Source organism: Mytilus galloprovincialis, chromosome 10 (genome assembly GCF_965363235.1).
Source record: "Mytilus galloprovincialis chromosome 10, xbMytGall1.hap1.1, whole genome shotgun sequence".
In the NCBI taxonomy this organism is placed as follows: Eukaryota; Metazoa; Mollusca; class Bivalvia; order Mytilida; family Mytilidae; genus Mytilus; species Mytilus galloprovincialis.
In genome coordinates this window covers 7,592,523-7,620,317 of record NC_134847.1, presented here as the reverse complement: position 1 = coordinate 7,620,317, position 27,795 = coordinate 7,592,523, and the positions used below count along the sequence as shown (strand labels likewise).

Below are 27,795 nucleotides of genomic sequence, written 5' to 3'. Positions count from 1 at the left end.
TATTGTATAACAGTACTGGGTATGTTCCTGTCGTAATTGCACTAGGTAAGTCGAAATCAAAAGTATCATATCAGGTGTATGTTTTTATCTTGAATATGTATGAAATATCTGCGACGGGAAGTTATACCTACTCTGATCTTTTCTATTTTGTTAAGATGAATTAGGGAGTCGTTTTTTTAACCTCATTACGGCCTAAAAAATTCTGAAGATTAAATGAAATCAACATGCACGTTTAAATTTCAGTCGTCCGAAGCGCTTTTCTGGATTAACCTTGATATAAAATACTAAAAACCGAACATTTGAAAGCCACGGATGTATAAGAACCGATCGGAAATAGTTGAAGAGCCATTGTATGCATTATGCTTATTATTAAAATCCGTGTATGTGGATTTTTAACAAATAATGCATGGAACAAATAAATATTTTCTTATGTTACTGAAAAACTCCATACAGCAAACATTACATCATTCTTTGTCATAAGTTAAAGAATCGCGACGGGAAATTTTGTAAAATTAAATATTTTTTTTTTGCAGAGTTGCGTCACGAGCATGTGTGTAAACATGACTAATGAAAAAGGTTTTATGATGTAGAATATATTGTGTGCAAATCCTCAGAACCATACAGAAATGACGGAAATGAATATATGCAGAAAATAAGTCTACTTTTTTAAATACAAACATGCAGAAGTAAGATGGAAAACGATGTGTATACCCGATCCTAATATTAAAACCGATCAAATCATTCTGACAACACTGTGTTAACCGGGACAAATTCAAACTCGATATTTGATTCATGAAAAAATTAATAAAAAATGTGTGGAAACCACTCTTTTATAGAAATTAATAAAATCTACGGTAACTTTCTTTCATTTGCGGTAAATTTAATTACAAACTTGGAAAATTAGTTTATTATTTTATCTATTTACAACGCTAGATCATTTGTAACACATAGTAAGATAGGTGATACACACGAACGACAGTGATACGACATTGCACGGTATAATAGAGTTACGACGTAGAAGTTGTGGCGACGTTACTGTAGACGATGAGGTCGCCGAATAACTTTAATGTTCCGGCCAAAAAACCAAACTTCAACAAGGAGTAGCGTAAAAACTAGCACGGTTGCTAAGGACATTCTTTGCACCGATGAATTCGTCTTTCATTTTTGAATCGGATACATTTGTATCAATTTAAAAAAAAAATTGTTGACCAACAAAATAGAAGAAAATCTTGATAAATTAATGTAAAAATATCTACTAATTTTGATGATTTTCCCTATATATCCTTTGTATTTTTGGCGTATCATGCTATTAATTTCAGTGGCTCGTATCACAAAAACAAAAACGGTTACCCCCTTTTTTATTTTATTTTCTGGTGTAATTTTATAAGCAGAATTTATATGTGAAATTAAAAAAAAATCCATTGTGCAGTTTAATTACGTACACTTCGCCTTAATTAATTGTATATCTCACTTTGCTGAACATTATTGTTTTTTACAGTTTACAATGTATCAGTATCTATAACAATATTGAATATGATAATCAAAAACTTAAAAATTTCACTAATATTACTTATTCAGGGGCAGCAACCCAACAATGGGTTGTCTGATTCCTATGAAAATTTCAGGGCAGATGGATTTTAGCCATGTGAAATGGACATTTTATCAATATAATTGCCTTTATTCCACGTAAATGGCATTTAACCGAGAAAGAGTATATGTACGTGGGATGTTATATACACTGATGTTTTATTTTCAAAAAAGTGACATTCATCATTGTTTCATGTTTTTGAAAATTCATAATCGATACTTGTTCCTCGATACAAAATGAAATCACTATCCCCTCTGTAGAAAAAGAACCAAATCAAGACGAAACAGCATATATCCATTCCGCATTATCATTTTAAATGTTCAGTAGACCTTGAAAAATGGGTAAAAATTCTTGGCATTAAATGTACAAAGATCATATCATAGGAAACATGTATACTAAGTTTCAAGTTGTTTGGACTTCAACTTCATCAAAAAATACCTCGACCAATAACTTTAACGTGAAGCGGGACGGACTGGCAAATAGACGGGCGAACGAAACTGACGGACGGACGGACAGACGAACGAACGAACGAACGAACGAACGGACGAACGTACGCGCAGACCAGAAACCATAATGCAAATATATGAGGCATAAAAAGGAAATGTTACGGATATCTCAAACAAATCAATCCCTCCGATATTTTGTAGGATCTTTGATTGACACAAGATGTCCCGACAGGATCATCTGTCAGCACAAGTGAAAACGATGTTCAAATTGAACAGAACTCTCTTTGAAAAAAATCATTAACAATTAATGATATATTTTGTGTGAAGATTATTTAGGGTATTGTTTTCTTACAAAATAATGCCTAAACCAATCAATGTGTTTCCACTTACCAAAGGTACTGTCTGTAGAAAAACACTGTTTGTAATTTAATAGGTATTATATCTATACTAATTTGCAAAACTTCCCGTTACTCAAAATTTCTTTTTAATAATTGGTATGCTGGACCATGTCAGTTTGTGTTTTCAGATGAAATATTTTACACAAAAGCCTTAAAAATATTCATTTTGTACGTCAAAACATGAAAATCACTCTGTTTGTATTTTTTACTTGTGATCGAATTTGATTCAAACTGCATCCGAACAATTTTCATAGTATGGGTCCCAGTATATAACATCATTAAGTTAAAGAAAGGGATTTTGATATACTTTTGTTAGAAGTCAAATAATGTTGAAAATCATAATCTTATGAAATGTTACATTTTTTACCCTTTGTTTTGTTGGTGTGAAAACTGTCTCGAGTTGTTATATTATGTTCAGTAAACTAACGAACAAATAAGAGTATATTTATTAGCTTACTAAATTAATAACTGAACATGTAAGCGTATTCTTAATGTATTAGTTAGGTATGATTAATGTAGTTAGCGTCAGAGCTTAATAGGTTCCCGCAATGACGGTTCTATATGGACATGCGTAGTGCAAGATGAACTTTGTTACAATACGTCATATCAAGCAAAACAGGTTAAAATACTTTTAAGGTAACATATTTTCATAGTGTTTGTCTACAGTGTGTACTCGACCAATCTGGTCATATACATTCGGATTGTCTTTTTCTCCAAAGTCTTGGTAGGAGGATGCATTGTCCATTCCTATGTCTTCGTACTGGTCTCCACTGAAAAGATAATACTTTTAAAAGTCATGGCTATGTAACGTGATATAGTCATTGTTAATTGCGTTCATATCTGTATTTGCTGTAATTAAAATCAACATGTTATAAAATGTCGATAAACATCAAGATATGTATAGACACGAGAGCTCAAGCTCTCAATTTCAACACTTGATACTTTCAAATGTCTTATGTTTGGCATTTACCACCGTTGATTATAAAATGGAAGGCCAAACTTTGCGCATTTGATATTTTCTTGCAATTTTGTATAGCCGTCACTAGGTCGATGACTTTACTGGCGAACTTAAGGTTCAATATTGTGTAACGTGCCGAATAACCAGTACTTTGATACTGTTAAGCTATTTGATCTTCAATTGTAATATTTGATGGTTGGATTTTGAAGGTAACCATCTCAAATCAAAGGTACTTTATAAATGAATTTAGCGCACTTTTTCGTGTGTCTAATGTTTTTTCAGGTTAGTGCATTATGCCGTTTAGCATAGTGATATTTCCTACATTTAGATCAATCACCACTAATGACAATATATACGCACACGTGTATGATTGAAATTGAATTTGATGTGAAGATATATTATGCTGCCTTCCTGATCTTAAGTCCCTGTTTAATAGGCTGATCAATTCGATCATTTGGTATCTTTTTTGGCATTATTTGAATCCCATCTCTCCTCAAAGTTTCATACTATGCATTTCATTCATTATGTTGTAATCAATGAAAAGGCATTTTAGGACAAATATATGCAGTTTACTGTAGATTAAATTTCATATAACTATGCATTGTAATAAATAATGGTATTAAACACTAAAAAAACTAATTTCATAATTTGATACACTATTTGTTTAATTAATTAATTAAGTCATGTTGTATCAATTATCACTGAGTACTAGGCTTGTATGAACTTTCTACTTACATTTTTGACTCTTCACGTGCATGTTTTGTTCCTGTAAAACAATGTTGAGAATTAATTCATTTTCCAAAAAAAAAAACACACCTACATTTCATTCAAATCGATAATAAAATGCAATGCATATAGTTGATATGCCGAAACATTTTCGAAAATAATTAATGTTCGTCTTCTTTTTATTATTTATTTAATTTTTTCGGTATTCGTGAGCCTTGATATAAAAATTACTTTTTTTTTGTATTGATAAAGCAAAATTATAGATGGAAGATTATAGATACATACATTATTTTTTTTTTCTTTGTTTTTTTGTTGCATTACACTTTCGGTTATGAACAAGTAGTGTTTACCATGTTTATAATATTGATTGATATATGACGTCTTTTCCGAAATTCAGTACCCGATATTTGAATGTTAAAAAGCATGGAGTGATACCAGCAGATGATTTGATTTTAATTTTATTCACTGCAGAAATTCTTCGGTATAGATAATTAATAATGGTGTTGCTTGTACTTTAGTTGTTGTTTCTTACTTTGACGATATAATGTAGTAATATGATATTTCTATGCTGATTTCTATTGCATGTTATTTTGATGTAACTTTTCTGGATCAAAAGAGAATGAGCTATTTTTTATAGTGTTTATATCTTTAAACTAATATTGACGTCCTTTTATTTTTTCTGTCAAGAAATAAATGAATAAATAAACTATGCCCTTTTACCTTTTAACAGTAAATCTATTTCACCCCTTTTTAATCTGTACGTTTTAAGATATTTTGACTAACATTATTATATGCTTAATGTACATAAAATAGTAGGTGTAAATATTTTTATTTTAGTGTTTTTTTTACATTAATAAACGGTTTTAGGACAACAATAATCTTTTAAGGATTGTTTATATTCTAATCTAGTCTGCTCCATGTTTTTAAACAGCAATAAATAAAAATAAGGGATTTTTTTATACCGTGTGACACGGGTGCTCCGTTGCGGAGGAATTTACTTAGAGAAGAAGAGAAGAAGTATCTTGTCATACTTTGAATGACAAAATTATTTTATTCATTAATATTACTTTTACTGTTAACCAACTTTTTTTGTGATATACATTTTACGTGACTCTGTACTTATGTATCACGTCATACTTTGAACCACACTATTATTTTATATTTATTATTATTACTTTAACTGCTAAGTCAGTGTTTGTTATATCTATTCTGCGTGACTGTATTTATGCATCCCGTCATACTTTGAACGACAAAATTATTTCATGTCTACCTGTGCGAATTTCAAACGCGCAATTTTACACCAGTACCCATACCCTCCTTCCTTGATTGGTGCATTTTACATAGACAAATATAATCGTATAATATAATCAAAATGAGGATGTTAATTTGATGTATGCCTTTTTGTGCTTCTTCGTTACATTTGTTGTTTTTATAGTGATTAAGATGATAACACAATGTTGACTGCTGTACCCCTATTTTTGACATTTTTACCTATTATGTCTATTTGTTTTGTTCACGCATCGGTGACTATATAATGGAATTTGATGCGACTGTCATACAAGTGAGAGGTTTAGCTAGCTATAAAACCAGGTTCAATCCACCATTTTCTACATTTGAAAATGCCTGTACCAAGTCAGGAATATGACAGTTCTTGTCCATTCGTTTTTGATGCGTTTTGTTATTTGATTTTGCCATGTGATTATGGACTTTCCGAATTGATTTTCCTCTGAGTTCAGTATTTTTGTGATTTAACTTTCTAATATTCGTGTTATTTAGAAAATTTACTTTCAAGATGATGATTGCCTTTTGTTCATCGCATTAAATCTATTCATATTTGTTTCCAACAAGCCATTTTAAGTTTGGAAACTTGTTTAATAAAAAACTTTGTGTAGATCTGAGATTCATTTGGTTGTGTGCATCCATACTGTGTCATCACTTTAAGCAAACTAGTACTTAAATTAAAATGCTTATACTTACTTGACGGTTTAGAAGTTTTATTTTTTCTGTGTCTCCGGAATAACCAAAATATAAACACGAGGACAAAAACACTACATATAACACTACCAACAGCAGCTCCTACTACTGTTCCAATTGAATATCCTGTATCTGACAATTGTGCTATAAATATATTAACTAATAAGAACTTACACATTAATAAATAAACTAACGCATATGATTAAATTGGATACACTAGATTATCATCTTGGTTTGCTGGTATCATACTTCAGAATATCTGTGTCACAAATGACCACGTAAATTTGAAAAAAGTTGTAAGCTTAATCCCGGCAAATCCCGGTTCCCTTTTCATCAAATGTGAAATTATCAAATGAGATTATTCAGCGTCTTTATATTTGCACTGGCGACACGACATAGGGATCAGAAATCTAGGCTCATCCTAAGTTATTGGTTGGTTTCAAGCTAATTAATAATTAGTTTTCTGTGCAGTGTTTTGTGAACTTGAGCGATGTTATCCTTTTTTTTCCCACGGCGTTGTAAGCTTTTCTTCGACAAGGTGGGTTTTGAATATCACCCATTACCTACGCCTGTACTTTTCAGATAACAATGATGCATATTTTCAAACTGACTCTTGTTATATGAGTGTAAATGGTTTTTAAAGATTGGAATGTACTCTATATCGCAAATTAGAAAGATTAAAATATTACAAATTGTCTAAAAGAAAAGTATCAACAATCGGATACCAAGCTTTTTTAAGACAATAAAATTAAATCATACAAATCTTCTAGCATTAACGCAACGTACAATAATATTAAAACATAGTTAGTTCATGATATTTTAGTTAATATTCGTGCGTCCTGATTCAGCACAAAGAACTCTAAGCTCCATAGTCATCAACATCGGAGCTCATTATCTTTTATTATGTTGTTGATAAAGAACGTAGTAATGACTCGGATGATGTTGGTCGAGCCTTTGTCTTATGTGTTACATTTTGGGATAGATGAATTGATTATATCAAATATAATTCCAAGCTGCCGGAAAACCTAGTAGTTAAGGATCGTTCGTTGTAATTAGAGTGTAAGTGTATGTATATGGGAAATTTTTTCTTACATATTATGGCTTTCTATAAATAAGATCGTTTCGTTGTTTAGTTAATGAAGACGAAGATTTAAAATAATAGTATAAATCTAGAAGATATATAATGCAGATGTCTTAATGCAAGCTGAATTGAATCCCTGAGATCATATGTGCAATTCGTTTACGCCGATGGAAACATAACTTTGCAGTTTCATATACCAGTATAAGCAATTTGACATCTGTTAATGCTTACCTTTACTTTTTGATGACGCAAAATATATTTTGTGTACTTTCTCTCCAGGTTGGTTAAGTATATTTACTGCAGATAGCTGTTAAAGAGAAATACTGTAATTATCAATATTCTCTCACTCAAAATACTGAACGCATGTTAAAAGATGAACGCAAAATGCTTTGTTCGATTTATCACTAATCATAAACTACATTTTGTTTTTGCATTACAGCAGGAAGTATCCACATTTGTGAAGCAAATACCTGCAACTTAATACTTTGGATGTGAATCCCGAGGTTTGTGTTTTACACTACTTAATCGTCTTTACCAATGTTTTCATTTTGCTAATATCGGTTATTGTCATGTCAACCAAAAAATTAATATGTTTGATGATGATGATGATGATGATGATGATGATGATGATGATGATGATGATGATGATGATGATGATGATGATGATGATGATGATGATGATGATGCATGTTCCATTTTACAATAACCTAGGATAAAGGTTAATGAAAAAACGCCAAAGACGCAAGCAATGGATCTATGTCATATTTCTTATTACTAGAACTGAGTCGATACCACTTTACGGTTGAACTGTGAGGGATTCATGAAGTGGATTTATCTAGAAAAAATGCATTTGATAGAATTTAATGAAATGTTATTTTCCTTTATATGATTTTGTCATATCAATAACATTCAAACTCAACTGTGCTTAACGTGGGTTTTAATTTTGTTCTGTGGATCTGCCTTGGTTTTCAGAGTAGTATTTTGTTAACTGTTGTTTGTCCTTGGACTTGTATCTGCATTTTGAAATGGTAGTATTGGTCTAATATCAATAGTCAAATTCTTCATTCGCATTTCATATGCTTAAAAGGTAAAACAAAACAAAACTTCCGTATTCTTATAAAAGAGCAAAAGTGTAAACCTATCAAACGAATAGAAAACAACTGTCATATTCCTCAATTGTAATACGCATCTTCCTAGTTACGAAATAGTGGATAAAACCTGGTTTTATAGTTAGTTAAATTTCTAACTTGTATGAGAGTCACATAAATAACTTGTACCTCAACTTTGTAGTATCTATCCGGAGTAATGTAATAAAATTTTTGTAACATCTCAGATTCCGCAGGAATAGTTTCAACTATCGTAACCTAAAACAAGGATAAGACGATATATGTCTACCTACAAATTCATATAGCCTTCTTTTGTAAAATCAATATTCAAAGCATTTGTTCTCCAAATGCTCTTGTTATAAGTAACACTATGAAAAAAGCATGTTAAATAATATGAGATTACCCTTTATAGTTGATGTGTTGATCACCGCAGTATTTTTTATTCATGTTGCTTCCTTGTTTTTATGATGATTTATTTATTTGTTAGCTTCGTGTGTACGGTTTTAGTCTTTTTGGTCTTTTCCTTTTTCCCTATGTCATTGTATTGAGGGTGTTTTAATTTTGGTTTTCCCTTTACTATCTTCTTTACAATAACAACATAGAGTACATATACATGATTGGGAAAATTGACGTTAGCAAGGTTTTACTGTTATTAACTTTCTATTTGTATTCTTGGAATTATTTTTTTCATTTTGCTTCTTAATAATGTTTGATTGTGGTTCTTTTTAATAACGAATATTCAGGAGACACGTACCGTACGGATGATTTCATTTAAAATATATCATTATAGTATTGTGATTTCTGACGTTAATGCCACCACAGTTATTTATCAGCTTAACTTTAAAATATTTATACATACCCCACTGATGTTATGTTTAATTATATACTCTTTTATGATACTATTTCTTTCTCTTAATAAAGGTATAGCCCATAAAACTTGCATTGTCGTAAAAACATTTGCTGGTGTCATTATCTCAAAATTTGTCACTTTTCCTGGAGCTGAAAAATAGAAAAAAGTCCATTTGAATTATATTTAAAATACTAACAGGATATTAATATATAACACGCATGTTTTAATGGGTTTCATTTACAACATTTAAGAAACCGTTCATGTAAATGATACTTGAAAATAGCAAAATATATTTCTTGATAAACATTCAAGGATTGCAGTTAGCAGGGAAAGACCATCACTATTTTTTCATTCAGTATTTTAAGAACTTGATCCAAACAATATACATAGTTAAACATTTTTTTTATTTCAATCAGAAACAATTATTATGCAATATTGAAATGAAAGATGATGTATATCAAACTGAGATTATTTCTTAAATTAAAGGCGTATAAATGGGTGTAAATTCCCATCAAAATAGCAATCTACAAAACCTGTATTTTCGGTTAAAACATGTTAAATGAAATACCCCTTTTGTTTCACCTTTTTTACCTATTATGTTTCTTGTTTGGCTCACACATTGTTTTGAAAAAAACGGTATTCTATGCAATTTTCGTCACACAAATGAGAAGTTTAGCAAGTGTTAAAACCAGGTGGAATCAACCAGATTTTATACAAGGTAAAGCCTGCACTGTTTGATACACACAACATATAAAGAAATAATGGTGCTTTCATACACCAAACATATGTGTATGATTCAGAAATTCAGTGATATTTTCAGTATCATTGTAGGGTTGGTTCTAAGTAAGTTCATTATTTTGTTTGTCACGTACTCTGCTTTTAACGGTACAAGTGTCTTTTTTTTTTATCTTATCCTTCTTTTCAGCCTAATATCAAATTGTATTTTAATTATATATAAGATATGAAAATTGATAATTTATATGTTGATTTTATATATGAGATTAGAATGTATCATTATACATTCTAAAATCAAATTGTACTTAAAAAACCAATAGAAGGGTTCAGTAGCCTTAAATCTTACAAGTGCTAGTTTGTCATGTCAGTTTCCGATATCAATAAAAGTGCTCTGTGGTTCCTTTTCCGTCGGATTTCAATTTTGTTACGGCGGTTTGAATATATTTTTTTTAATTATCAAAGTCTTCAATCTTTGCAATGCCATATTCTTTCAAAAAGGGAGAACCTTATTGTATATATTCAGAGAGTGCCAGGATGATTCATGGCTTTATACTCATATTCATGTATTTGGTTTTGATGTTATATTTGTTATTCTCGTGGGATTTTGTCTGATGCTTGGTCCGTTTCTTTGTATGTTACATTGTAGTGTTGTGTCGTTGTTCTCCTCTTATGTTTGGTGCGTTTCCCTCAGTTTTAGTTTGTTGCCCCGATTTTGTTTTTTGTCCATGGATTTATGAGTTTGAACAGCGGTATACTACTGTTGCCTTTATTTATACATTATCTATCCGGTTTACGGGCGTTAAGTCTGAAAATGTTCCAGAACATCATTTAAACAACCAGGACTATAACTGTTCGAATAGTGGGTTTTCGTTTTTAATTCAGAGATATATTCACGTATTATATAAGAAGCCCTTCTTATATAATTTTCAGTTGGTGACGAAATGGTTTTAGATCTTTGATCCCAAGAATGTAATTACAAGAGTGGAAAGCAAAATGTTTTATTGTAAACGACGTCAGCGTATAAAGTTATTGGTAGCAACTTCCTTCTCTATGTATATTCAGCATTCCGAACTTTGGTTTTTGTTTAATTACGTACGTTAACCTATCAAAATTAAGGTAATATGGTAAGCCGGGGGTAAGAAGGATTGTCTACTTTATTTCTAAAATTCTAGGGAACATCTTTTTACCTTTGTACGTATTTTCTGGTATTACATATGTACCAGTTATGAGACTGACGCATCATAAAGTTGATACATTCTTTTTATTACATCCAACAACTATGTATGTTTTTGTACGTTTTTAGAATATAATTAGTGGAGGAAAACATAGTAAAACACTAACGAGCTTGGTTTGTCTTTACAGCTGTAGTCATAAGTGAAGTAGCGGGACCTTTGATTGTACTTGCTGTTACAGTAAATGTATAGTCCCAGTACTCCTCTAGTTCAGTGAAATCAACAGTTTCTTTGTCATATCCTTTAAAATAAATCAAACATTTAAAAATCAAACACTTTTTTAAATATAATAATGTATATCATAAAGGGTATGTATTTCATGATTTTTCTATCAGATCTATCTATGAGAACTATTATTTCTAAAAGAAAACAACTTTTCTTTATCATTAAGTTGATATATTCACACTTATGAACAGGGATATCCATGAACCTCTATTGAAAAAAACAATAATATAAAAAAATCAGAGAAGACCGGTAACATTTAATGCAGTGTTGATAATATGTTGAATTGGGAATCAAAGGATGAAACATTTTGAAGTGGTTTTTTTTTCATTCTTCAAATGTACAAACTCCTCTAATTAGTTTTCATATTCTGGTAAAGGCTTAGTTATCTTTAAATGAGATTTGGTTCATAGGCTGATCCTAGGTGGGCTTGGGGGACAAATCTCCTCTTCGTTTGAAAAATTTGGTTGATTATGAAGGGAATCAATGAAGCACGACTTGAGCGCACCTTCATATTGCAATATATAAGTACCAACCATTTACTATGATATCTTTCACATATGTATATGTTCCTCCCAAAACTTCATACGCTTTTATCCTATACGTTGTGTTGCCCGGTTTCACAGTTGGTTTGGTCCATTTGACCTTTATAACTGTTGCACTTTGTACTGTAGTTGTCACACTGCTTGGTATTTCAGGCACTAAAATATGGTGATGGAAATAAAAAAAAAACCTGTTAACATATTAAAGCAAACTTATCCAGAAAGTTATCTACAATAATTTTGAGTGATTGTTTGATCAATTGTTGGTGCTATACACCCCTTAACGCAGATTCATGGTATACCGCCATCTTGGATTGTACAATTACAGCACTAAATTGGTCTAGTTATTTGTCGAAAACTGCAAATTTGGAGACAGATTAAATGGTTAGACTGTTTAAATGTATTCATATATAAAAAAAATTGATTTATTGTATTAAGGATGTACTTAGGTGAGGTTTTGGAATTTGTGCCAAATATTCGGACCCCTTGGTGTTTTTCCATACAATACAGTGTAAAGTATTTTGCCCCATAACACCCATTTATTTTTTCATATAAGACTTAATAGCTCATGAAAGGTCATGTACCAAAATTTTAGAAGATCCTTGATTTTCTTTCATTTGTTTTGAGACCCAAATGAACCAATGCAAATATACGTTAAAAGTCCGAGTCAGCCTTTTCCCGCCATATTTTAAATCTCAAATATATCATAAAGGAGGTCCATGACCTATCAATATTTTTAGCTTATCTTGATCCTTAATTGATGCTCTACCAGCTTAAAGTATCAATTTTAATTTCTTAATTTCTTAATTTTTATCTAACCTCACCTAAGTACATCCTTAAACAAAATATTTAAACAAATATTCTTATTTTTTTGTTTTTAGAATCATTTTTTAAATGAGCCATTTAATGTGAGATAACTCTTTTAATAAAACATTTATGAACTATTAGGGATTTTTTTTTACTTGTAGCAAGACAACAAGTTCGGTGAAACCATTTTTTCGTTTTATTTTCTTAAGGTGGTACCTAACACTACAGGGAGATAACTCTGTGAAAGCAGCTAAACGTTTTAATTACGTTCTGTTGTAAAAGGAAAATTAAGATTCTCAATGATAAAAATTAGTGTTTGTCAAATGGCTATATAATCTGTGTAATTTTTCTGATAAATGGTTGGTTCAAATTTTTTCAATTTTTTATATTTTTGTCAAAGGGTCAAAGTAAATACTATGTCAAAATTTTATGAAAATTAAACGAGCCAAATTAATTTTAGTGAAAATGTTGGGTTCCACCTTAAAACATATAATAATACCACTCTTCCAACCATTTATTTCAAAATTGTATCTAATAGAATTTGGTTTATGCACACAAATGCGTTTTTTCAGGAACATTCTAACCAAATGTTGGCAATTTTCAACGACTCATAGCTTGGGAAATAGCACTGTGACACATACTTTTTATTATATTTTTGGGAAAAGCATAGTTAAATCTTCAGTTTAGCAAATTGTTAGAAAATGCTATCTCAAAAAGTCTATACCTATGACCTACCTTTAGTTCTTATGAATGTATCACGACGGCTGGTTGTTGACGGTTACTTGGCTTTTCGATTTGTCTTATGAATTTGTTCTGATTTTTATTGGTTTTCTGTCGCCACAAAATTTCTTGCGTGTTGTGTTTGTTTCGCAAGAGACATACATACTTTGCATATGATATCAAACAGATATTGCACTTTTGAATCTCATTCTATCACAAGCCCTGAAGTCATTTCTTCTGTGTTGACATGATACTATTAAACTATTTAACAGAAATTTTAATGCTTCGAGATATATATGTCTTAAGGCATACCTCATACTGCCTAAATATCCAGAGGTTATACAAACCATGTTAAGAATTCCGTTTGAAGTGAAATCTGATTGCAAGCAAATCTATTACCTGATGTCAAGGTATGCAATATCATATATAAATTGTTTTTTTAACATCATATTAATATTGATCACCTTCCATAACTTTACTTCAATTTTTATAAATGGAAATGTTTTACCTTCAGAATCTGTCATAGCCAATGTTTCATTTTTTTCTCCGTCACCATTTCCATTTACTGCAGCAATCCAGACATGATAACTGATATATGGGAACAGACCATCAATCGTTGTAACAACTTTTGAGTATGCATCTACAGAACTGATATTCACCTTCTTTTGGACATCACAGGTTTTAAGGAGAATTGTTTTCTGAAATATACATCAAATGAAATAGCCAAAAGACAATTGAGTAATGTTTCACAGGAAATTTTGATCCAACAATTTCTACTGTTGCTTATAATACCTCGTTATTGTCTCTATACAAAATAGAATTTTGTCAAAACAATTTATAATAATATCGAATTAACAAAAAAGGGAGTTCTTTTTTAAATTAAAACTTGCATTACATTTGATTTGCAAACAGGCATTAAGTGTCTTATACAAATACAACAATTGATTTTTCTCTAATTGCCTTTTATAAATTTGCACTTTTCAAAAAAATATGCGAAATTCATTTTTTTTGCAAAAAGATATCAATTGTATTTTGATACTTGATAAAGAAATTCAAGTGAGTTATTCTGACAAATGTATGCTATTTTTTTACTCTGAATAGTTTGCATGATAATAGTGGTATCCTCTGAAGTTAATAAAAAAAAAATTAAATTACATTTCATTTCATATACATGATAAAAGAGTTTAACTATCACTGGAATTAGTTATCAAAGGTACCAGGATTATAATGTAGTACGCCAGACGCGCGTTTCGTCTACATAAGACTCATCAGTGACGCTCATATCAAAATATTTATAAAGCCAAACAAGTTCAAAGTTGAAGAGCATTGAGGGTCCAGACTTTCAAATTGGAGGTTAACCAATCAAATTTTCACCTCTTTTTTACTTGTGCATAAGATTTAGTAACGATGTAACATCAGGTTTCCAAAAATATTCTAAAGAAAGACAAAAACCAAAATAAATGTGTAAGAAACATTCAAAATATATGTTTATGACCTAGATTTGTTTTTTACTGCAATCAAATACAGGATAAATTTCCTACAACTGTCAATTATCTGTTGATTATTTTGCGTATACAACCGGATAAGATGTACGTCATTTTGGTAGTATTATTCCTAACGAAGACTTGGTAATTTCTAGCACTACTGTCAAGGTTTATCATATTCCGTTCTATGGTTTCAGTGAAATTTATTGGAATGAAAGTAATCTACAGCGATACGTGCAAAATTTCTTCGAAAAATCTAATTCTAACCACATCATAGAATAGAGTGAAGACCAATAAATGATCAAACATTTCTCTCATCTGCCTAAAATTAGTTATATATGATACACAAAGATGACTTTATGATGATAAATACCACTAACAAACCGCCTTGTCTTCATTATAAGAATTTCTTTTTGTCCATTTATACCTCTCATTTCCTCAAAACTCTCTTTTTTAAGGCAAATAAATAAAAAAAATTGGATAACTTTCCCCATATATGATAGAACTGTTATAATATATGAGAAATTGAAGTATTCAAGTTGAAAGACTTGTCCATATTAACGTCTTCTGACTCAAAAGAGGTTTCAATGAGTCATTATATAAACTTGAATTTACGTCGCGTTCCAGAGAACGACATAAAAATCATCCCTTTCAGTAAAAAATATGTTATTACTGTTATTAAAAGTAATTGTATTTAACTACTTCAGTGTTTGCACCAGGCAAATCTGTTACAGGATCTATGCGTTTCGTAAAATAAAATACTGCTATTGAACATAGAATAAAACATAAGGTAACACTTATACTCATTTGCTTAAGCTTATGGTGTCTCAATATCCATCAGTATCCACCTACGCTGATCACAACTTACATGACTAAGTAAAAGATCTAACAAATTTGATTTTTAGTGGCCTAATTAAGTTCAAACTGATAAAATATTTCTGATAATGCATTTTCTTTTAAATATGAGCCAATACACATGATACAGGGTAATAAATACATCTAAATTAGAAATTTATAACTTACTGCTCCTACACAATCTGTACACTGATACACTACTTCCCCTTTGCATACACCTTCTACCCTTAAGATGACGCGGTATCCATATAAAACTCCCTTAACGTCGGTCGGTGTCATCCATGAAAGTTTTATACTTCTACTTTTAACCTCAAACAAAGTTACATTCTGTGGCAATCTAGCAACTTAAATATTAAAAACAAATCAAATACATTGTATAACATACGCAACACGACGGGTGTAACATGTGGGGTAGCATATGCTTACCCCTTCCGAAACACCTGAGATCACCCCCAGTGTTTGGTGGGGTTCGTTTTGCCTAGTTTTGAGTTTTCTATATTGTGTCTTGTGTACTATTATTTGTCTGTTTGTCTTTTTATTTTTAGACATGGCGTTGTCAGTTTATTTTTTTATCTATTGACTCTTCCTATGGTATCTTTCGCCTCTCTTTTGTAGGAGTTAAAATACTGATTATAATAATTTTATTCCGGGATATATTTTTGTATTTCCATTTTCAGTGAACGGTAAATTCTTTGTCAAAACCCTGATTTGTCAAATGAAATCATCAATTAATAAAAATATTTTGACATAATTCAATTTTTTTTATTTATAAATTTTCTAGTTCATGTCATACTGAACATGTGTACTTAGTTTCATATAAATGAGAGCACATACTATCATAAACTAAATTTTCAACATGATAAAGAGAGGACATACTAACAAAGGAATATTTAACGGACCAAAATACGGACTTAAATAAATGAATCTCTTTTAATTTAGAGAAGAAAAAAAGAAATTGGGCCAAAAAGACAGATAAAAGATGATAGTTTATGATAATAAAGTAACAAAATATTTTCCAGATCCCTTAAAATATCAAAACATATTTTGAGAGCAACGTTTTACAACTTGCCAACTACATATACATTTTTTCAACATCTTTTACCTTGTCAAATACTACTACTTTTTTGGTACATTTTCTCAAATTTACTGTATTTGTTACCTCCAAACCTTGTGTAACAGCAAACCTGTGAAGATCGTGAACTTTTATTACTTTGAGGTGAAACAGCATCATTGACAGTCTCCATTTGAAAACAATACGGTCGTTCTGAAATTATAAATAAGATATTTTCTAAAATTGAATTTAAAAAGAAAAAAATGTAAATTAGTTTCCAAGAAATAACAAATTAATATTTCAGTGAAATTTATATTATGTATGGTCAAGTAAAACACAATAACGAATTGAGAGAATTCGACAAGAAAACAAAAACCCCGATATATGATACGATAGATTTGTTATAAATTTTCTCGAAAAATACAATAAATATTCAATAAGAACCCTATCATTTTAAATCACAATTATTTTATGTATAGTTAGTACAGAAAAAAAAACATTACATAAAATAAACTAAGGATTATTTCTAGAGGTGCATACTTTTACTATATATTTTACAAATAACTTACGTGGCAGTAAATTTTCAATTCTTTGAACCTCTGTACTTGAATCTGTCTTGATGGTTCTTGTTGCTGTACCACTCATATATATAGTATAATGCGAAATATCACCATTTGGTACTTGTGGTTCTTTCCATCTTAAATTCATTCGGTTTTCGTATAGATCCTGGTTATCACAAGTATTAATGACTGGAGGATTTGGTTCTGAAATAAGTATATATTCCATTTGCAATTCTAAATTCACAGTCTTTGCAATGATGATATAAACAAAGAATTTATAAGAGTGATATGACATTGAGGAGTGGTGGATATCTTCATTGGAACATAAAACAAAAGTTTATTTCGGATGAACAAACAAAAGTTTATTTCGGATGAACAAACAAAATGGTAATGAATGAACAGTATATGCTATATAACTGTACAAATAACGGTAACTTTCTTATTGAAGATATGGCTAAAATTCAATTAGATTGATCAGCTAATTGTAGTTATATTTTAGCTTTAACTAAAGCAATTTTAGTTACGACAAAACAATATTTAAAAAAATATTGATGTTAAATTGACAACCTTAAAGATAAAGTTTATTCAAGAGATTTATAACAAAAACATCACCGTACACTTTGCACAATGAGGATGTAAAATTCTGTTTTTGAAATAAATCTACTTCGTGTGGAGAAAATCTACGTACCCTTCCGGAGAACAAAGATCACACCTAGTTTTAGTGTTGTGGTGCCTAGTCTATAGTTTGTGTTTAATGTAGTATTGTTTGTCTGTTGCTATTTTTGTTTTTCAGCCATTTCGTTGTCAATATCTTTATCGCTGATGAGTTTGAATGTAACTCTGGTATTTTTCGCCTCTGTTTTACAAATGCAGTCGACTTTTTCAATCAAATCTTTGAAGGAGTTCGATAAATGATTTTTAATATTCTTTTAATTTATTTTAAAAACTCAACAAGAAATCATCACTTGTTAAGTAAATATACCACCGTATTTAAAGTATCAGAAAAACAGGAATTAGTTGACTAACAAGTTAGAAAATTACAAACATGCTATTTTGTGGCATCCATTTAACATAAAGATAAATTCAAAGTAAATGGCAAATGGTCAATAGGTCTGAATATCGACAAAATGAACGCCTTTTCACCTTATTATTGTTCAACTACTCACCACATACGATTTCATCTTAATTGGTTGTACTGGAGAAATCAGATTTATAACATTTCTAAATTAACTCAACATTCACCTAAATTCCACGTATCGTAATTGGATAGATCAGACAAATGCTAACATGTTACAACTCACTGCTGTTATGTTTTTTGGCAAATATAGAGTCATTCTCTTAAGTGTTTTTAGAGAAAAGGGATGAACATATTTGTTGAACAAACGAAGGTACAAACAAGGTGATTGCACTATAGCCCCTTTCTATAGTGGCAGTATAATTCATAAAATGTTCTCTCGCTATCAATAACGTCTATTAAAAGTTAAAAACTCATTTTTTGTCTGTATTGTGTAGGTAATATTTCATGACAATAACATCTCAATAAAGATAAAAAAAAACAAAAACATAACAAACATACGTGTGGATGTTGTTCTGATGGTTGCTGTGAATTCTGCACTGGTAAATCCATTACTATAAGCCCTCACTGTAATAACATATCTCTCACCATTCTTCACTGTAATAAACTGCTGTAGTGGAATCTGTGATGGGACAATATTTGTAATGTTAAATGTTTTCGGTGTCACTGATGTACCATTTATAGTACCACTGAGATGCTGTATGATACCACCAACAGTCCAGGAAACAGTTATTGATGGTCCCAAAATGTCATTAGTTATAATTGCACTTGGCATTGCAGGTCCTACAAAAGTTATTACTATAGGTAGTAGTATGATCATTAATTGATTCTAATATCAGTCACGTCAATAGTAAGGAATCTCCTGAAACAACATCGAATGCACTAGCAGTTAAAATAATATATAAGATTGTCCTTGAAACATTCGTTTTACATTTATATAAAAAAAAATCCTTTTTTTGATATGGTTCCTAGTTATCTTCGTACTGTCTTGTTATTGATTACTTTCATACATGTTATTCAATCATGTCTACTTCCATGTTCTTGTGATTTACTTCCTTATATAAAGACCAGAGCGTGAAAAGTTATTTTAAAGTCACTTTCTACTAACTAATATGAATAAAGTAACACTGTGAGATTTGCATTCATAAAAACTCGCATTCTGATACCAGATGAGTATATCTGTAAAATTGAGAAAGGAAATGGGGAATGTGTCAAAGCGACAACAACCCGACCATAGAGCAGACAGCAGTCGAAGGCCACCAATGGGTCTTCAATGTAGCGAGAATTCCCGCACCCGTAGGTGTCCTTCAGCTGGCCCCTAAAAATATGTATACTAGTACAGTGATCTGTATCTAGATCTTCCTGGAATAGTTATGATTGAAATATATACTTTTCTAATTTGACTTTTTTTCAATATTTTACATTATGTCAATTATTCAATATGATACTTCATAAAAGGTAGCATAAAAGTAAACGTTTATTTCGCTTTATAAATCATTAATGCTTAACATATTAGATGAGGTGACCAAATGTTATGAATTATTAGACTTATTACAAGTATCTAGATACAATGAAAAAATATTTAACGACTTTGAAGTGCCATTCTGGTGTAAGTACAAAATATTCTAGCTGTAATTGATTGCTGTACTTACTTGTACCAGCTTGTAAGACAACACTAGTAGTCTGGGCCCAAGGTCGACTAGCAGTCTCCACCGATATGACCTCAACTATATAAGTATGACCTGGCTGTCTGTTGGTCATATTATACTGATTATCAGTCTTATCAACATCAATCAGATTTTCTGCATGTCCGCCGTTTACAGTTATTTTAATTTGTAATTTGTTTATAAAAGCAACAGTATAAGGTATAGTCCATGTTATCTTAAAGTAAACCTCTCCAGTTGTGTCCCTTAGTACTTCTAAATTTTTCACTCTCAGCCCAGTCACTGAAGAAAAAAACAAATATCGTTTAGATGTACAACTTGCCACTTAAGACTAGTCACTTAAAGTACTAAGTTTCTAAAAATAGAAATCGAAAAACAACAAAAAGCCATACAACCGTATACCTAAAAACAAAACATAGAAATTTAAATCAGATAAACAACTGTTTTATATTTCGTTTGTATGTTGTACCGTTACACCACTGTTCCAGATTTTGGTTAGGATTGGGATCCCATTAGAAGTGTAACCACTACATGAATCTATGTGCATGTTCTTAAGTCAGAAGACTGTAATTCGGTGGTCGTCGTTTGTTTGCGTTTTTTGTTCATAAATTAGGCCGTTAAATCATACCATTATTTTTTACGTTTGAATTGTTTTACACTGTCATTTCGGGGCCTTTTATAGCTTGGCTTTGCTCATTGTTGATTCCGTATGGTGACCTATAGTTGTTCATTTCTCTGTCTATCATTATTATAGAAGACGATGAAAAAAATACTAAAACAAAGATTTCTTTCATTGAAATTAAAAAGAAGCTAGAAGAATAAGTTGGCGTATACAAATACTAGATGATAATGCCAACAGACGTCACCGTTTTAAACATGCAAACAGACATGTTCTATTTATCGCTAATTCAAACATTAAGCTTCCCATTAGTTAAGATCATTGTTCGTTGATAGAACAAGTCTTATTTGAAATATGTTTGAGATGATAAATCTTTTTTTAACTTTCAAAAACACCGAATATTCGTAGATAAGAACATTCCTGACACTTTCTCATTTTGGTTGTTTGTGTGCTCGGTACCGATTTTCATATCATTCGCTTTCAATCTTGTTTGTTATGTTTGCTTTTATTTTAATTAAGGTGTATTGTATATCGCTCCTGTCTATGTCAGTGAGGTATAGTCATACACATATATAACCAATTACTTGTGTACAGGTCTGTAAAACAAAATGCCAACAGTAGTATACCTCTGTTCAAAAGTCACCAATGTTATTCAGTTGTAAATATAAAGTTGCATCATTCACATCACACCGCAACTCAATGTTTTATAATGAACTTAAATAAAAAAATATATTATTTTACGCTAAACTTACAATCTTTGCATGTATGAACATCTCTGTAAAAGGCTGCCTTACAAAAACATTTGTACACTAAACTATTTGTAGCTTCGGCTATGCATTCTGAATCTGCTACAGAACATTGGTTAGCTGGCTGTCCATTGCTACAGACCTCCTCAAGTGCACTTTCTATAAAACAAAAACTAGAGTTTATTCTCGTCTTTCATTGTTGCTAGTGTGTTTTGTCTGTATGACTTTTGATGTTATTTCGAAATATATAGCGTGGTCATGTACTTAAACATCCCGTTCTGTTAAAATATGTGTGTATGCTTGTCTGTCATTTTTACTATTTGCTTTGTCAATATGCCTTTTAAAGTTTTTTGATACATATATGGCATTGTTCAGTACTTTTACATCACAAGTTTGGGTTACTGTACTATGGTAAATTTGTCTAAGTATTCGTTTCTATATTTTATTCTAAATCAAATATGACTTTTTGTGTTTGATGTTTTAATTTTGCCATTTGATTAGGGACTTTCAGTTTTGAATTTTCCTCTGAGTTTTAGTATATTTGTGATTTTAATTTTCGTAACAAATGCAGTACAATCAATGTTCCTTGCTAATTTAAGATATGACAAAATCATAGACAACATTCATCACCTTCATCACTAACAAAATAACTGAATAAACTAAAATACAAAAAAAGTAAAATCACAAAAATACTGGAAAGTCCTTAATCAGATGACAATATCAAATGATGTCATACATCAATCGAATGAAAATCTTCTGTCATATTCCTGACTTGTACGGGCATGTTCAAATGTAGAACAGGGTTGATTGAACCTGGTTTTATAGCGCTAAACCTCACACTTTTTTCACAAATTCCAATGTATGCGTGAACAAAACATACATAGTGGGTACAATTGTCAATATATAGGTACAGCAGCCATCACTGTGTCACACCTTCAAAACAAACAAATATTTAACAAAGAATCACAAAATGCATTTATCAAATTTAACAACTACATGCATTGTTTTGCGTGTTTGACGTCATAAGATGACGACGTCACACAGGAAGATATATAAAATAATTTTGTCGTTCAAAGTAATTTCAAAACAAAATATAGTTTCACATGGAGAATGGTAGTCTATAGGGTTAGAAAATCAAAAGTTGTGATAGAACTATTTTTAGAACAGACCGATATTTTAAACCATCAAGAAGTTCTGTCTAATTTTAAAGAATCCCCATATGGTTCATACCAATAGGCGAGTTAAATAAATCGCTCAAGGTATTTTAAAATTATAATAGAGCAATAACATAATGGCGGGATCGCAACGTCATGTGTACTAAAGAAACATAAAAGTCACACGTACAAAACACACCAGCAAAAAATGAAAGATATTACAAACACATTGACGAGATGTATAAGTATCGAGCCACGACAAATGGATATCACAGAAAACAGACAAAACAGTAAAAGTAATATTAATAATAGAACAAAGACAAATAAAAGAACAATATAACACGTTATTAAAACACCATCATGTATTATTTGTTGATGCGGAATATTTTTCAACAAGGTCTCAGTACCTTCCGAAGAACTATTTTAGAAAAAGGACAAAACGTTCTTCGACATACCCCCTGGTTTATCAACTTTCTGGTCAGACACTGGTGACGTTTCACATAACAAACTGTGTAATTTCTGTAAATAACGTTTTTGTTTTTAAATATAACAAACTGTTGAGACAGATTCATGAATACCGTTTGTAACTTCATACAAAAATCGCAAACAAAATCCAAAGCATAATGATTACTTCTCCATCTTGATCAATGTTGCAGTAACGACGAAAAAGAAGTTATTCATCGAAATATATAAACATAATATACTCATTGTAGGATTTAACATATAGTGTATACCGCATGTCCAGTTATTAATCATCCTCTTACAGAATAATAATTGATAAATTTTCTTAGGATTCAAAGTTTATACTTAATGCATGTACCTACTTGTTACACACACGTTTGTAGTGTTTGAATAGAAATGATTTTTACACAGACATTTGTCTGTGACTGTTCCAGTTTCCTGTTTGCATTCAGAATTAACATCTTCACACTGGTAATTTGACTGGCCTGTGTTACATACAACATTTAATACAACCTCTGAAATCATATATAAACAATTAATAGAACAACCACAAAGTTTTTTTTTTAAAAATCTTCTATCCCACAAAGTCAATCATATTTGAAATAATGACATGTGTATAGTCATTAATAAAGAATAGTACAAATTCACGTCTGTATTAGAAATCATAGGATGTGACCATAAGAAAGTTATTGCACTTTAGACAACTGGTAGTCACATATAGAACATTTTTTTGGGGTATTGTGCTTGCCGATTTGACGCTACAATTTGTAAAAATTTAGATCATCAGGATTATCCTAATTTTAATCAGCTTGACTCCTCAAACTCTAAACTGAAAACTATTCTAGATCCCAATACAGATATTTTGTCTAGTGTTGTATACTATAGAAAGCAATCTACGGAACTGAGTAAATAAGGACCACATTGGTCAATTATATACTCATATTATATACTTATATCATATACTAGAACACATCCGCGAAATCGCGGGCATTTAGAGCTTGGTGGAAAGTATAAAAAAAGAAGAAGAAGAAGATATCTTGTTTTCCAATTATGGGTCCCAAAGGCAACATCAATAATTTTCATAACAATACAAACAATGAGATAAAAATTGGATTAATGAGAACTATTTTTAAAAGTTCTTTAAGAAGAAGTAGATAAGGAATCTATAATTTTGTGTTTTATAAATATCCTAAAAAATTAAAAACTTCTCGTTAAATAATTTTTTGCGTACGAAGTGCTTTTCTGGATTTACCTTCATCAGGAATGCTCAAAGCCTAACATTTAAAATCCGAAGATGAATAAGTACCGAAAATCGTTGAAGAGCTATATGTCAAAACGACATTAAATAAATAGCCAAATTCATCTTAAGCCAACTTTGTCTGATGGAGTTGAAACCTTAGTTTCATAATGATTTCAAAATTTATAAACGGACAATCTTAGTAAAGTTTGTTAAATCATGTCCGTACCGATGCACTGACTACTGAGCTGATGATTAATGCAAGTTTGGTTAATATAGATAACAAACAAACAGCCCAAACAGAGAGAAAAAAATATTACATATCCATTCATAGATTGTTCACGATAAGTTGGATCAAATAAAGATATTATAAGTAGCTTAAAAGAAAGTAAAAGTAAAACATGTAATATATGACCGCCGTTGATAATAAACTTGGAATTGGTTGTAAATAGCAAATACAATGTACACTTTATATATTGTTTGTATGTTCATAGTAAACAGATAAAGCGAAAAAATATGTCCTCTCTTCAAGCACCTATGAAAGAGGGTTATAATGCCCTTTAACGTCAGTCGGCTACTGTGAGGGGCAAATTGGTTAAAATATTACCGTGATCATAATCGTCAAAATATCCTCATCGTGATTCGTCACAGGTCTCAAATAAGTAACGTTACCGACCCAAAAAAAATTAACGTGATTCGTCAAATCTGTCGATGTTTTTAGCGTCTTAAAGAGAGTGTACATTTTATCGTCATACACCAAAAAGTTACCGTTAACGTCATTTGGCAAAAACTTTTACCGTTATTGTTTTCATGAAGGTACCCCCCAATATGACCACAAAGAAAACTGTGTGTAATTTAAAACCATCCTAAACGGAAGTCTAGTTTATTACTTGAAAGTTCAAATGATAACGGGAACAATATCCGGATATGTCTTTGTATCATGTTCTAATATATAAAAATTAAATGTGATATAAAGAACTAGTTTATGAAAAAAAAAAAATTGCGAATAAAAAATATGAAAGACATGAACCAAGGACAACAACTTAACTACCGACCCCGTACTTGTGACAGGCATATTGATATTGAGACGGTGTTCAACATATGTATATGTGAGTGCACAACCTTAGCCTTATCTGGGACATTTACCTAACAACACATTATACAAACAAACTATTTAAATCAATTGAAAAAGTATAATTTGGAACGAATGAAAAGAATGAAAGACGAAAGGACTAGCAGACAGACAGACGGACAAGAGGAAAGATGGTCAACACACAGGAGGAGGGCATTAAAAAAACTAACATGGCACGGGTTTGCATATTCCTCACAACAGCAAATGCCACAAAGTATATATTTCAGGGCACATGCGCCCACTAACCTCTAGTTCAAAACCATTAACAACAAATAAAAAGTAATGAATAATTGACCCCATAGTAAAACAATGTTAAGCTGATGTGACAACAAACTATTTCCCAAAACACTAAGCTGATTTATGACGAAGATTATAACGAACAAACTGATATACAGACTATCACTCACACCGGAAACGATGCATCTTTAAAATCGTTAGTACCGCATAAGTTTGTCTCAACACAATTAAATGAACTTTTAGATATATTTGACTTAATATAGGTGACGCAAAATAAAGTCTTGTTCTAAATATCGCCTGTTTAATCAAGTAAATTACCTTGGTACAAAATCATGTTTGTAAAACTTACTTTTAGTACAAACATTTCCACTGTTTTCAAAATATCCATTCTTACAATAACATGTCAAAGATGAGGTACATTCTGCCTTAGGGTCTGAACATTGATCTGATGGCTGACCAGCAATACAAGTGGAATTTAGGGCTACATCTGGAATAAAAGTCACAAGTATCAAAAACATATCTAAATGATCACTCATAAATTAAAATCTATTCCGTACACATTCTTATATATATTTCATAAGGAGGGCCTCAGGGAAGATTAGTTATATAGCTAACTGTGTAGCCCTTTTAAAATAAATTATTGTTGTTGTTGTTGTTGTTGTTGTTGTTGTTGTTGTTGTTGTTGTTGTTGTTGTTGTTGTTGTTGTTGTTGTTGTTGTTGTTGTTGATGTTGATGTTGTTGTTGTTGTTATATAAAGTTTGTTTTACAAAGTAATAGTTCCTCTAAAGCCTTGTTTAGAATCAAATAATTTCATAAAAATCTTTACTCTGCGTTTTGGTACTAATTGAAGTTTCTATACTAAGATTATGTTTATATACTATTCTAAGTCTCATTCATATTCCAGTGGTTGTCTGTAGTTGTCAGTAATTACCGTTTTGGCGTATTGCTTTTGTTTTGATCTGGGTAGATGTTCTGTCTTTGAATTTTTTCTAATTTTGTCATTAAAGACTTTTAGTAAACTACTATATACTATCGATTTTGTTCATTATTGACGGGGGAAGACAGTAAAACAGTAGTTATTCACGTTCTTGTCCTATATCATATTGCAGATGTGTATGACTCATTTGCTATCAAATCACTTCACATGCATTTAATTCTAGATGACCAGCTCAACATTACTTCAAATTATCCTTTCAAAAATGTTGTATTAAATTCATTATGGTTTTATAGATGTTACATGTACAAGTTACTTACTTTTATTACATACTCCATTTGAATCCTTGTAAAATGAACCTTTACAGAGACACTTCAGACTACTACTGTCTTTACATTCCGCATTCTGATCTATACACTGATTATCAGGTCTATTAGCAGTACATGCATTTTCCAACTCTACCTCTGAAAATCAAAATTATCAAATTTTATAATAACCACAATGTTGCAAAGAGCCTTATCATTCACCTTGTATCTCAGAAAAATATTTGGAAATTGTCAGTAGATTTTTATAATATATTAAGAGCCTTTAAATACAATTGCCATACAAATCTGCTTTCCGGTTTGAAGAGCAGTTGGCAGGAAATGTTAACCTATGTTACTTACTCTTTACCATGTTTATGTCAAATCAATTTGACAAATAGTGTAAATGACAGCATAGCATTCCTTTCGTTACTCTCGCCATATTCGGTTAACATATTTTTTTTAAATTACTTAGACAAAACATGAAACAGTTATTTTTCGAGATAGATGAATCTTGAAAACGAATGTGTTACTTTGTTTGTTCGCGCTTGGCATCACTAGCTTCCGAATATGCAGTATATTATTGTACATGAAAAAAATCTTGCAATCATGCAGAATAAAGAAGCTGATATTGTCTTTATTTTTCACTTTTTCAGAATATATTTGATTTTTCTGTAATAATATCAATTTTAGGTCACGTATTTTTTTAGGTTTTTTATTTGACATCATTGAGCATAATGTTAACAGAAGGTGCAATCTACAATTTCTAAATTCTAAAGTGTTGCTTTCGTTATTTATTTTTTTCTGTTTCAGTCAACTAAGTTTAACTTAAGGTGGCTCGGGCCTATTCGAAGTTTGTGTCAGAAGTGCCGTATGTCTTGTTATTTTAATCTTTAC

At 30.9% G+C, this 27,795-nt stretch overlaps 1 protein-coding gene across 1 annotated transcript in view; it reads right to left on the bottom strand.

Moving 5' to 3' along the window:
* Positions 1 to 2,785: 2,785 nt before the first annotated feature.
* LOC143048847 (uncharacterized) overlaps positions 2,786 to 27,795 on the bottom strand; it is a 59,888-nt gene continuing 34,878 nt past the window's right edge. Inside the window, exons 11-28 of the mRNA XM_076222716.1 lie at positions 26,917 to 27,060; positions 26,011 to 26,148; positions 23,418 to 23,570; positions 21,446 to 21,598; positions 20,063 to 20,356; positions 18,912 to 19,193; positions 17,345 to 17,539; positions 16,884 to 16,988; positions 15,893 to 16,068; positions 13,894 to 14,083; positions 11,853 to 12,017; positions 11,204 to 11,335; positions 9,137 to 9,276; positions 8,449 to 8,535; positions 7,403 to 7,478; positions 6,094 to 6,234; positions 4,126 to 4,156; positions 2,786 to 3,202 (exon numbers count right to left, since the gene is read on the bottom strand). Coding sequence (XP_076078831.1) covers positions 3,064 to 3,202; positions 4,126 to 4,156; positions 6,094 to 6,234; positions 7,403 to 7,478; positions 8,449 to 8,535; positions 9,137 to 9,276; positions 11,204 to 11,335; positions 11,853 to 12,017; positions 13,894 to 14,083; positions 15,893 to 16,068; positions 16,884 to 16,988; positions 17,345 to 17,539; positions 18,912 to 19,193; positions 20,063 to 20,356; positions 21,446 to 21,598; positions 23,418 to 23,570; positions 26,011 to 26,148; positions 26,917 to 27,060 — 2,741 coding nt within the window. The 3' untranslated portion in view covers positions 2,786 to 3,063. The remainder of the gene's footprint in view (positions 3,203 to 4,125; positions 4,157 to 6,093; positions 6,235 to 7,402; positions 7,479 to 8,448; positions 8,536 to 9,136; positions 9,277 to 11,203; positions 11,336 to 11,852; positions 12,018 to 13,893; positions 14,084 to 15,892; positions 16,069 to 16,883; positions 16,989 to 17,344; positions 17,540 to 18,911; positions 19,194 to 20,062; positions 20,357 to 21,445; positions 21,599 to 23,417; positions 23,571 to 26,010; positions 26,149 to 26,916; positions 27,061 to 27,795) is intronic.